The sequence below is a fragment of the Heptranchias perlo genome, chromosome 21, assembly GCF_035084215.1.
Source record: "Heptranchias perlo isolate sHepPer1 chromosome 21, sHepPer1.hap1, whole genome shotgun sequence".
Taxonomy (NCBI): domain Eukaryota; kingdom Metazoa; phylum Chordata; class Chondrichthyes; order Hexanchiformes; family Hexanchidae; genus Heptranchias; species Heptranchias perlo.
This window is the reverse complement of record NC_090345.1, coordinates 46,743,333-46,756,382: the sequence shown is the minus strand read 5'-3', so window position 1 is coordinate 46,756,382 and position 13,050 is coordinate 46,743,333. Positions and strand designations below refer to the sequence as shown.

Below are 13,050 nucleotides of genomic sequence, written 5' to 3'. Positions count from 1 at the left end.
GACACTGATACTATTGAACTGACACTGATACTATTGAACTGACACTGATTCAGATTAACTGACGCTGATACTATTGAACTGACGCTGATACTATTGAACTGACACTGATACTATTGAACTGACACTGATACTATTGAACTGACACTGATTCAGATGAACTGACACTGATACTATTGAACTGACACTGATTCAGATGAACTGACACTGATACTATTGAACTGACACTGATTCAGTTGAACTGACGCTGATAATATTGAACTGACGCTGATACTATTGAACTGACACTGATACTATTGAACTGACACTGATACTATTGAACTGACGCTGATACTATTGAACTGACGCTGATACTATTGAACTGACGCTGATACTATTGAACTGACACTGATTCAGATGAACTGACACTGATACTATTGAACTGACACTGATTCAGTTGAACTGACGCTGATAATATTGAACTGACGCTGATACTATTGAACTGACACTGATACTATTGAACTGACGCTGATACTATTGAACTGACACTGATTCAGATGAACTGACACTGATACTATTGAACTGACACTGATTCAGATGAACTGACACTGATACTATTGAACTGACACTGATTCAGTTGAACTGACGCTGATAATATTGAACTGACGCTGATACTATTGAACTGACACTGATACTATTGAACTGACGCTGATACTATTGAACTGACACTGATACTATTGAACTGACACTGATACTATTGAACTGACGCTGATACTATTGAACTGACGCTGATACTATTGAACTGACGCTGATACTATTGAACTGACGCTGATACTGTTCAACTGACACTGATACTATTGAACTGACACTGATTCAGATGAACTGACGCTGATACTATTGAACTGACACTGATACTATTGAACTGACACTGATTCAGTTAAACTGACGCTGATACTATTGAACTGACACTGATACTATTGAACTGACGCTGATACTATTGAACTGACACTGATACTATTGAACTGACACTGATACTATTGAACTGACACTGATTCAGATGAACTGACGCTGATACTATTGAACTGACACTGATACTATTGAACTGACACTGATACTATTGAACTGACGCTGGTTCAGATGAACTGACGCTGATACTATTGAACTGACACTGATACTATTGAACTGACACTGATACTATTGAACTGACACTGATACTATTGAACTGACACTGATACTATTGAACTGACACTGATTCAGATGAACTGACGCTGATACTATTGAACTGACACTGATACTATTGAACTGACACTGATACTACTGAACTGACACTGATACTATTGAACTGACACTGATACTATTGAACTGACACTGATTCAGATGAACTGACGCTGATACTATTGAACTGACGCTGATACTATTGAACTGACACTGATACTATTGAACTGACACTGATACTATTGAACTGACACTGGTTCAGATGAACTGACGCTGATACTATTGAACTGACGCTGATACTATTGAACTGACACTGATTCAGATGAACTGACACTGATACTATTGAACTGACACTGGTTCAGATGAACTGACGCTGATACTATTGAACTGACACTGATACTATTGAACTGACACTGGTTCAGATGAACTGACGCTGATACTATTGAACTGACACTGATTCAGATGAACTGACACTGATACTATTGAACTGACACTGATTCAGATGAACTGACACTGATACTATTGAACTGACACTGGTTCAGATGAACTGACGCTGATACTATTGAACTGACGCTGATACTATTGAACTGACGCTGATACTATTGAACTGACGCTGATACTATTGAACTGACGCTGATACTATTGAACTGACGCTGATACTATTGAACTGACACTGATACTATTGAACTGACACTGATACTATTGAACTGACGCTGATACTATTGAACTGACGCTGATACTATTGAACTGACGCTGATACTATTGAACTGACGCTGATACTATTGAACTGACGCTGATACTATTGAACTAACGCTGATACTATTGAACTGACACTGATACTATTGAACTGACAGTGCATTCCAGGTCGTAACAACTCGCTGCGTAAAAAAATTCTCCTCATTTCGCCCCTGGTTCTTTTGCCGATCACCTTAAATCTGTGCTCTCTGGTTACTGACCCTCCTGCCACTGGAAACGGTTTCTCGTTATTTATTTTATCAAAATCCTTCATAAGTTAACACCTCCATTAAATCTCCCTTTAACCTTCACTGCTCGAAGGAGACTAGACTGAATACTTAATTAAGACTAAATAGACTAAATATTTATTTAAGTACCTGAAACTTCCATTGCACAAAAGTTATCTCCACAGATACCCAGTAACCACCAATCTACCTGTCGCAAATGCATCTGTCCATGACAGTATTGGTAAGAGCGACCACCGCACAGTCCTCGTGGAGACGAAGTCCCGTCTTCGCACTGAGGACACCATCCAACGTGTTGTGTGGCACTACCACCGTGCTAAATGGGACAGATTCAGAACCGATCTAGCAGCTCAAAACTGGGCATCCATGAGGCGCTGTGGGCCATCAGCAGCAGCAGAATTGTATTCCAGCACAATCTGTAACCTCATGGCCCGGCATATTCCTCACTCTACCATTACCAACAAGCCAGGGGATCAACCCTGGTTTAATGAGGAGTGTAGAAGAGCATGCCAGGAGCAGCACCAGGCGTACCGAAAAATGAGGTGCCAACCTGGTGAAGCTACAACTCAGGACTACATGCATGCTAAACAGCAGAAGCAACATGCTATAGACAGAGCTAAGCGATTCCACAACCAACGGATCAGATCAAAGCTCTGCAGTCCTGCCACATCCAGTCATGAATGGTGGTGGACAATTAAACAACTAACGGGAGGAGGAGGCTCTGTAAACATCCCCATCCTCAAAGATGGTGGAGTCCAGCACGTGAGTGCAAAAGACAAGGCTGAAGCGTTTGCAACCATCTTCAGCCAGAAGTGCCGAGTGGATGATCCATCTCGGCCTCCTCCCGATATCCCCACCATCACAGAAGCCAGTCTTCAGCCAATTCGATTCATTCCACGTGATATCAAGAAATGGCTGAGTGCACTGGATACAGCAAAGGCTATGGGCCCCGACAACATCCTGGCTATAGTACTGAAGACTTGTGCTCCAGAATTAGCTGAGCCTCTAGCCAAGCTGTTCCAGTACAACAACAACACTGGCATCCACCCGACAATGTGGAAAATTGTCCAGGTATGTCCTGTCCACAAAAAGCAGGACAAATCCAATAGGGCCAATTACCGCCCCATCAGTCTACTCTCAATCATCAGCAAAGTGATGGAAGGTGTCGTCGACAGTGCTATCAAGCGGCACTTACTCACCAATAACCTGCTCACCGATGCTCAGTTTGGGTTCCGCCAGGACCACTCGGCTCCAGACCTCATTACAGCCTTGGTCCAAACATGGACAAAAGAGCTGAATTCCAGAGGTGAGGTGAGAGTGACTGCCCTTGACATCAAGGCAGCATTTGACCGAGTGTGGCACCAAGGAGCCCTAATAAAATTGAAGTCAGTGAGAATCAGGGAAAAACTCTCCAATGGCTGGAGTCATACCTAGCACAAAGGAAGATGGTAGTGGTTGTTGGAGGCCAATCATCTCAGCCCCAGGGCATTGCTGCAGGAGTTCCTCAGGGCAGTGTCCTAGGCCCAACCACCTTCAGTTGCTTCATCAATGACTGTCCCTCCATCATAAGGTCAGAAATGGGGATGTTCGCTGATGATTGCACAGTGTTCAGTTCCATTCACAACCCCTCAGATAATGAAGCAGTCCGCGCCCGCATGCAGCAAGATCTGGACAACGTCCAGGCTTGGGCTCATAAGTGGCAAGTAACATTCGTGCCAGAAAAGTGCCTGGAAATGACCATCTCCAACAAGAGAGAGTCTAACCATCTCCCCTTGACATTCAACGGCATTACCATCGCTGAATCCCCCACCATCAACATCCTGGGGGTCACCATTGACCAGAAACTTAACTGGACCAGCCATATAAATACTGCGGCTACAAGAGCAGGTCAGAGGCTGGGTATTATGCAGCGAGTGACTCACCTCCTGACTCCCCAAAGCCTTTCCACCATCTACAAGGCACAAGTCAGGAGTGTGATGGAATACTCTCCACTTGCCTGGATGAGTGCAGCTCCAACAACACTCAAGAAGCTCGACACCATCCAGGACAAAGCAGCCCGCTTGATTGGCACCCCATCCACCACCCTAAACATTCACTCCCTTCACCACTGGCGCACCGTGGCTGCAGTGTGTACCATCCACAGGATGCATTGCAGCAACTCGTCAAGGCTTCTTTGACAGCACCTCCCAAACCCGCGACCTCTACCACCTAGAAGGACAAGAGCAGCAGGTACATGGGAACACCACCACCTGCACGTTCCCCTCCAAGTCACACACCATCCCGACTTGGAAATATATCGCCGTTCCTTCATCGTCGCTGGGTCAAAATCCTGGAACTCCCTTCCTAACAGCACTGTGGGAGAACCTGACTGCAGGGGTTCAAGAAGGCGGCTCACCACCACCTTCTCAAGGGCAATTAGGGATGGGCAATAAATGCTGGCCTCGCCAGCGATGCCCACATCCCATGAACGAATTAAAAAAAAATTAGCAAGCCCCGCATCTTGGCAGTAGCTATACCTCAAGACACATGAACATCATGTCAATTCCTCCCAAACTATTGTATTGTGCTTCATATGGCAAGAACTCGTAGACACATTTCAATATCAGTCATCGCAGAGTTTATATGACCCCTTGCCGTGTGTGCTGATTTTCACCCCTCGCCTTGCAGTCCCTTTAACACTGGCGATGCGGCCGGCGCCATTTTGAAAGGGGCTTACTAACAGGTGTCCAAAGCTCCTGCCTGCTTCAGGCGATCGAACCCTTTTAATATGGAAATCGGGGTCGTGTGACGTAAATAGGACCGGACCCTGATTGCCATTTTCGGTCGGAACTGGTCGGGGTGATGATGATTACCACGGGTGAAGGAACCATAGAAACCTGTCAAAGGTCAATGTCAAATTATTTTCACGGGTGCCCTCCCACCCCCCCCCCCCCCCCGCCGACCCCGGCAACTTCTCTTGCTGCCGGCCACCCCGGTCTGATCTCCAGGCCTCAACCTGCATCAGGAAGCTTGTTTCGCTGCCAAATTTAAATGAGGCCGGGCCTGAAAATCGCAAGGCCCTCTTCGCTGTGGGAACGGGCGGCCGACCAGCGCAATCCCCGCAGTCGGTCACCCATAAATCAAAACCAAGCCCAGCATATCTTGCCATGGTGCTTTCCTTTTTGACAGTGTACAGCCTGTATCTTCTACTAACTGAACATGAGATCCTTCAAAGTGTTTCTCTGGTGGGAGAACAAAATGGCTGCCCAGTGTCACTGTCTACTTCTAGGGTTGGAGGTGGCCCAATACCTCCTTGTGTCAGCTTGGCTCATTCAGCGGCACTGGCCTCTGAGTGAGAAAGCTGTGGGCTCAAGCCCCACTATGGACTTGAGCATATAATCTCGGCAGTACTGAGGGACACTGCATATGTTGGCAGCGCTACCTTTGGGATGACAGATTAACCAAAGCTCAGGTGGACGTAAAAGATCCCATGCTGCTTCTCGAGGAAGAGCAGCGAGTTCTCCCAGTGTCCTGGCCAACATTCCTCCCTCAACCAACACCACCAAAAATACTGGTTATCTGCATCTTTCCAGCAAACAAATATGTGCAGGGAATGAGCAGGGGAGTGGGACTAATTGGATAGCCCTTTCAAAGAGCCAGCACAGACCCGATGGGCCGAATGGCGGCCTCCTGTGCTGTATGATTCTATGTTGGAATAAGGAACATGAGAGAAGATGTGTATGAACCAAGTTCCCAAAGCAGCAGCCACTGGTGTTACTGTATGAAGACGTATCATGCAGGTACCTTGTGTGGGCAACATGCTTGGTGTTTGCTGTTTGTCACTATTCATGGCCAACAGGACAAACACATTGTCATGACAACAGTGCAGCGCCTTGAAACATGGGGCATGCCTGTGCATTTGGAAAGTAGATGAACAGTTGCTGGATTTTGCCCCTCTGTGATCCTACACTACGCTGATATTGAAGTGCTATTGAGATCCTTGTCAGAGAACACTGTTACATCAAACAAAATGTAAATACACTTACTTTGGCAACCTTGCACAGTCAAGCAAATTTCTTCCTCACCTGCTCCCAGCTTCAGGTCACAGATGGGACAGTATTCACTCCCTCTTTCAGATCCACCCAGAGATGAGAGGTGAAAGTGCCATGTCTTAGGACTACGAGTGCATTTCGTCTGGTTTTAAAATCGACCCCAAATAAAAGCTGGTGAGAGGGAGAACAAGAGAGGTGGAGAAGATGGGAAACCCTCGGATAAGTTTGGCTTTGAAAGATGATTTTTTTTTTCATAAAATATACTTTATTCATAAAATTTGCAGCAATACATACAATACAGTTGTCATATCACATTCCAAACGTACACAATACAGATTATACAATTTGCAGGCTACGTTGAGAAAGAAACGCAAAATTAAGCAGCGACTCTCAATGAACAGGAGCGTCCTGCCTCTCCCTCTCACACACAGTACCTCTTATAACAGGGGCTGTCAATATTATCAATAGCTTTCTGTGTTGCATTGGTTAATAAAATAATTGTTGGAATCAAATTGATTATTTTGAAAACTGTTTTTTTAAACAGGAATCATTGAGAAAAGAGGAGTTCGCCCATGGCGTTTTAATTTACTGTAATAAATCTTACATACGTTAATTTGCATATATTTCTCAGTGAGACATTTGATGAATTTACCCCCTCTTCTCATGCTTTACAGTTACTCGTTATTAAACAGGGCCATGCTCTGTAAATTCATTCTGGCACTCAATGATTTATGGTGGGGTTTTTAATGTTCATTATTTACTGAGCCTTATTGTGCTGTGATGGTTTCACTGGTGCGATGTCCCATTGTTAATTTTCAATTTGAAAAAAAGAGAAAAAACCTTTTAAAATGCGCGCAAGCACACAGTTTCTTTACAAGCTGGCAGATATATGTCGACTAGAGCGTCTGGTGAACTTTCCTAAAGTGTAGCCTAATTACGTGCGGAGGATGACTGCCTTGGGAAAGTTGTTAAATCCTCAGCTGTTTAAGCTATTTCTGGTGGTAATCGCCTGGTAATTGGGCTGTGTAACTATTAGGGTGAAACCTTCCACCACTGTACGCATTTAGTTTCTGCCTAAAAGGTTTTAGCCAGTGGAGGGAAAAAAATACCTGAAAGACCGAAAAGAATTTCTTCAGAAATTCTTTTCGGTCTTTCAGGTTTTTTTTCCCCTCCACTGGCTAAATCTCCTCAAATAAAAAGACAGAAGATCACAGAAGAGCTCAGTGCTTTCCAAAATCTGTGAAGTACAAGATTGGTGGCTCTGAGATCAGTGCTGGCACACACGCATCTCAATGTATATGTAAATATACTCAGAATTACCGAAGCGTGGTGCTTAATACATAGCACATCAAATATTGTCTACATGAGCACGTTTATTCCTTAGGTGTCAGCCTTGGCACTGTCGCCAAAGTCAAAAGGTTGTGTGTTCAGTGTCAGAGAGGAGAGGTATGTTCTTATTTATAATTTACTCCTCAAATCAATAGGGTTCGTAGACATTGAATGTTAGATGTCACAGATTTATTAAGTATACTGTAATTAAATATACACTTAAAAAGCAATACGTACGACAGAACCTTGAGGGTTTAGTCGGAGAACTCAAACACCTTACAGTTCTGAGCTCAGTATCTTAGGCCTTTACAAATCCTAAGCATCTGTTCCAACACCCACTTTTGATACATTTTTCTTACCCGTTCTGCTTGACAATCACACGTTTCTGAATTACATAATACAACTCCATATAAGGTGAATTTTAACGAGCTTGACGCTTATCAATAACTTTACATTTAACGAGTTCTTTTCTGTCGACCGGTACAACTCCCCAACTCTGTTGTCTTATCGATAATTTCACTCTTGTTCTATTCTACCAAATGGAACTTCTAATTATACGTCTGTTCCATTCCAGACCAATCTCCTGCTTCTAAAAAGGACGATGTATTCGCAGATGTTTCCTTCAACAGAACTAGTTATCAACTAATTAAAATTCTCTGAAATATATGCATCAGTATGCACTGGAATGTCTTTTAATTAGGTACTAAACTGACCATTGCTTTCAGGCCAGTCTTAATTGAACAGTTCAGTGGTCACTGCATCTAAATTGACTCACACTTCCTCACTTAACAGGCGAAAGTTAAAGGTTACTGTTACTACAATGTAAAGATTGTAAACAATTTTACAACACCAAGTTATAGTCCAGCAATTTTATTTTAAATTCACAAGCTTTCGGAGGCTACCTCCTTCCTCAGGTGAACGATGTGGAAATGAAATACTACTCTTTCTCTTGATTTCTCTTTACTACAATGTAAAGAGAAATCAACAGCAATGTAACATTAGCAGACTTCAGGACAGTCTGATTAACCCTTTCCTTACACTAAGCCCCACTCCAGAGACTTGAGCATATAATCTAGGCTGATACGTCAGTCCAAACTGAGGGAGTGCTGCACTGTCGGAGGTGCCGTCTTTCAGGTGAGACATTAAACTGTCAGTTCAGGGGGATGTAGGATCTCCCATGGCGCTTTTCGAAGACTTCTCCTGTTGTCCTGGCCAACCTTTGTCCCATGTCCAACACCACAAAAACAGATTAACTGGTCCCTATCTCATTTGCTATTTACGGGACCTCGCTGTATGCAAATTGGCTGCAATGTTTCCCCACAAGATAACAGTGACTACACTTCAAAAGTAATCCATTGGCTGTGAAAATCTTTGGGACATCCTGAGGTTGCGAAAGGTGCTATATAAATGCAAGTTCTGTGTGAAATGTTCTGGGGGCTAATTTTTACCTTCGCCACCTGTGTGGTTAATTGGCGGAGTGGATGAAGATCAGGCAGGTTCTACAATGGGCGGGCAATCCGCTCCACCAGGTTAGTGCCCAGGTGGTGAAGGTGAAAATTACCACCCTCTGGATCGTTGGCACATATTGCAGCGTTTGACAAATGCCAGCCTATCACTGGCATTAGCAAAGGGGGATTGAGCACTGCCAGAAACACGATCTCCACCAGCACAACTATATCATCTGCCGCACGGCAAAACACTTTCCCAAATCCAAGGATGTGCCATGCCCGCTGGAAGAAGCAATTTCAGGGCCATCCTCTGGAATCTGAAGGTGAAAAAGGGCACACGCCCCAGTGGGTAGAATAGGAACACGACCTCTTCCCTCTTGCTTTCTGAAAGATAATTCTGAAGCTTCAAAGGGATATTGATGTCTGCACTTATCGACACAGCACCGCATGCATCCTGCCTAAAACCTTCAGTAGGTGAGGGGGCAAAATGGCCATAGTGCTGAAGCTCAGTGCCCAGAGTCATGGACTGATCTAGGAACTGCTGTTCTGAGGCTGGTGAATAGGAATTTGTTTGAGGCCTAGTTGACCCTAGGTGTTCCAGAGTACCATTGTGGTTTCTGCTATTAAGAAGCTGGATCGGAGTGAGCCTAAAAACTGGCAAACAATCTGACAGATACCAGTGCCTCTTGAGATGACCCTTTGGGTTGCTGTCGCACGCACATTCAATGCTTTGAAGGCCTGTGAATCAAAGGGAAAGAAACAGGCTGGATTTTACTCTGATGAGAAGTGTGTAGAGCAAGGTTCAGGAAATCCACTTCCATGTCTTCGTAGATTTTCTCAAGGCTGTTGAGCGCAGAACTTATGTACATACGGACACTTCTCAGCATGTTTAACCATCTCCAAACCAAGCTACTGATTGTTACACGAGCCGCATAAAAGAAATCTCCCCCAGCAATAGCACATTTAACCACCTAATTCAACAGGATCCTGAAATACCTCAGAGATCCCACTGGTCTCCCACCGTAACTCCTGTGGATTCCCCAGGAAAATGGAGGGGACATGGTTGTGTCGGGTCTCGGTCATTTCCAAGAGTTTCCTGGCTGCCTTGTAAGGGGCGGAACCAGGGAGCGGGGCCTGGGGCAGGGAATCCCGAAACCAAGAGTTCCCACTCCTGGTCCTCAGTTGGAACCTGGTGTCTCTGTGGCAGCCGGTACACCGGGTGAGTGAAGATGTGCCAGCCTCTACAGGGCTTTATGTAGGCCACTCTGGACGGGTCCAAGTCTGGCAAGTGGCTGGGACTCTCCGAAGCGTCCCCCAGTCTTTTTTTGCAAAATGTCTGGAGATCGGCTGTCCTTGTTCGGATGCCAAAGAGATAATGGCCAGAGTCGGGAGGGGGGTGGTGGAGGAGGTCTGGAAATGTAGGCAAATGTAATAGTCCCACAAACAGTGAGGAGATATGTAGCGCTATTCAAAGAAGAACAGGGGTGTTGGCCAACACTTATCCCTCAACGAACATCACCGAAAAAGATTAATCGGTCATTAACTACACTCCTAAATAATCAGCCTTCATGTTGTTATCTTACCCCTTCCACTGCTCATTTTAATTATCCTCCAGTTGGGTACTAGTCCCCATCTAAAGGTTAGGCACCGCGGTAACCTGTCTGCACAGATCTGTCCATACTGCCATTGAACCAGTCACTAGGAGGGCTTGGAAGCAGTGTGCATTGACTAGTTCGCTCCCTAATCTTTCCTCTTACTAGGGTAGCACCCAGCCTGAGCTACTCCAAGGGTGTCCCAGTTAATCTCAAACTGAGGAGGTTGGAGAGTAAAACGACATCTTATCACTGCACGCCTCACCTTTAATTCCAAATATTTCAACGATCAGGAGTTCAAACTATGGGAGGCTTGCTGAGGGCCAGCTAAATACAATCTATCGTTAAACAACCTGTTCAAGAAATAGAAGTTCCTGATTAACAGAGAAAGCAACACTACAAGATCTCTTGATATAATGGTATGGTTCCTGACAAAAAGCTAATGAATAACCTCGCTTTACCTCAGTAAACCATCCCAACGTTTTTGACACCAGGAGATTTGCCCAGATAGATATGAGAACTACATATGTATTTTATTACATCATAACACTTCCATTTTGGAGCATTTCCGACATATTTAGCATGACAGAGCTCCTCGATCTGCTGCATGCCCGGTGTGAAGTGTACCTTTCTGAGAGGGTTTTTTTTGTTCTGATTGACACAGGTCATCAATGCTGCACTTGCTCTTGCTTCCTCCCCGAAAAGCCAAAGTATTAGAAGCAACATGGAGATGTACAAGAAGGCTTGGGAGAGCCACATCCGCCTCCTTACTGAAGCAGTGGACGATGTCACCAGCATTGACGACTTCCTCGCCGTCTCTGGTAAGAAAGGTCGTTCTCCAATTGGTTGTGTTGGGATTGAATGTGCGACTACTTGATGTTGGCTTATATGAGGTCGCTTGTATTTAATATGACAGAACTGAATTCTTGAAAGACTGGCAGGTCTCCTGTAACATTGTTTGTGGTGTGTCGGAGGTTCCGCTGTTGCTGGGTGGGGGTTCGGGGTGTGGGGGGAGGTGGTTGGGCACTATGCTATACGCATGACCCCTTGATTAGATGAGGTACTAAGTGGAATAGAAAGGGTTAATCCAGGTATTTTAAAGACTGCAAGACAAGGGGACGGAAGTACCCACAGGTAAGAGGTGAGTTCAGGGCTGATAGCTTCATGCAAAAAGTGATTCATACCTGGAATGGTCGGCCAGGCAGAAACTCTAGAATCAGTCAGGAAGCAGTTAGACGCTGTGATCGGGAAGGGGGCTGTAGATTTCTAAGGGAAAGTAAATTAGATAGGCTGAATGGCCTCCCTCATCCATGCTTATCTTTACATAATGTGGAGATGCCGGTGATGGACTGGGGTTGACAATTGTAAACAATTTTACAACACCAAGTTATAGTCCAGCAATTTTATTTTAAATTCACAAGCTTTCGGAGGCTTCCTCCTTCCTCAGGTGAACGAAATGAAATTTCATTCATTTCGTTCACCTGAGGAAGGAGGAAGCCTCCGAAAGCTTGTGAATTTAAAATAAAATTGCTGGACTATAACTTGGTGTTGTAAAATTGTTTACAATTATCTTTACATAGGATTACATAGCATTTATAGCACAGAAACAGGCCATTCAGCCCAACTGGTCCATACTGATGTTTATGTTCCACACGAGCCTCCTTCCACCCTACTTCATCTCACCCTAGCAGCATAACCTTCTATTCCTTTCTCCCATGTGTACTTATCTAGCTTCCCGTTAAATGCATCTATGTTAGTCACATCAACCACTCCACGTGGTAGCGAGTTCCACATTCTCACCTCTCTCTGGGTAAAGAAGAACTTTGTGATCCCTCACTTATTTTTCCTGTTGCTTACCTCAGATAAAGTTTAAAAGTTCACGATTTACTTTGTTTTGGTGTTTTTGTTTTGAAAAGAGAAAGCAAATTCCGTTGCCCCTTTGGTTTTAATAATGGCTTCCCAGTAATCAATGTGGTTATGCCTCAAAGCCTTTTTTTGATGCTGGACAGAGTGAGGTGGTAGGAACCTGCAAACAGCAAGTCTTGGCATGTTCTGCAAATGGCCAATCCCGCCCTCAATGATCTATCAAAAAAGATTCCCGTTTTTCAACTCCTAGCCCTAAGTTGTGTGCTCTTCAGTAAGCTCAGATGGGGAGCAGTCTTGATGTACATTTTGGAGTTGCAATATACAGATTGCTGGCCGAGACTGACGCTGTTGTATTCTGGGAGCCGGGGCCTAGTACCTCAATGAAGCTCTTCATTCAGCTGCCAGGGCTCTGGGCAACAGCATAAACCCAAACTTCAGGCTGAAGGACAGACCATTGAGGACTTTATTAAGACATCTTAGACTCACAAAAGGTAAATGGGATTATTGCCTTATTTTAACATTTTTTTAAAAGAAAGAACTTGCATTTATATAGCGCCTTTCATGAACCCAAAGCGCTTTACAGCCATTGAAATACTTTTGAAGCATAGTCACT

General features: G+C 44.5%; 1 protein-coding gene across 1 annotated transcript in view; it reads left to right on the top strand.

Moving 5' to 3' along the window:
• LOC137340214 (catenin alpha-3-like) overlaps window positions 1-13,050 on the top strand; it is a 1,497,032-nt gene that overhangs the window by 1,035,095 nt on the left and 448,887 nt on the right. The window contains exon 11 of the mRNA XM_068002618.1: window positions 11,236-11,392. Coding sequence (XP_067858719.1) covers window positions 11,236-11,392 — 157 coding nt within the window. The remainder of the gene's footprint in view (window positions 1-11,235; window positions 11,393-13,050) is intronic.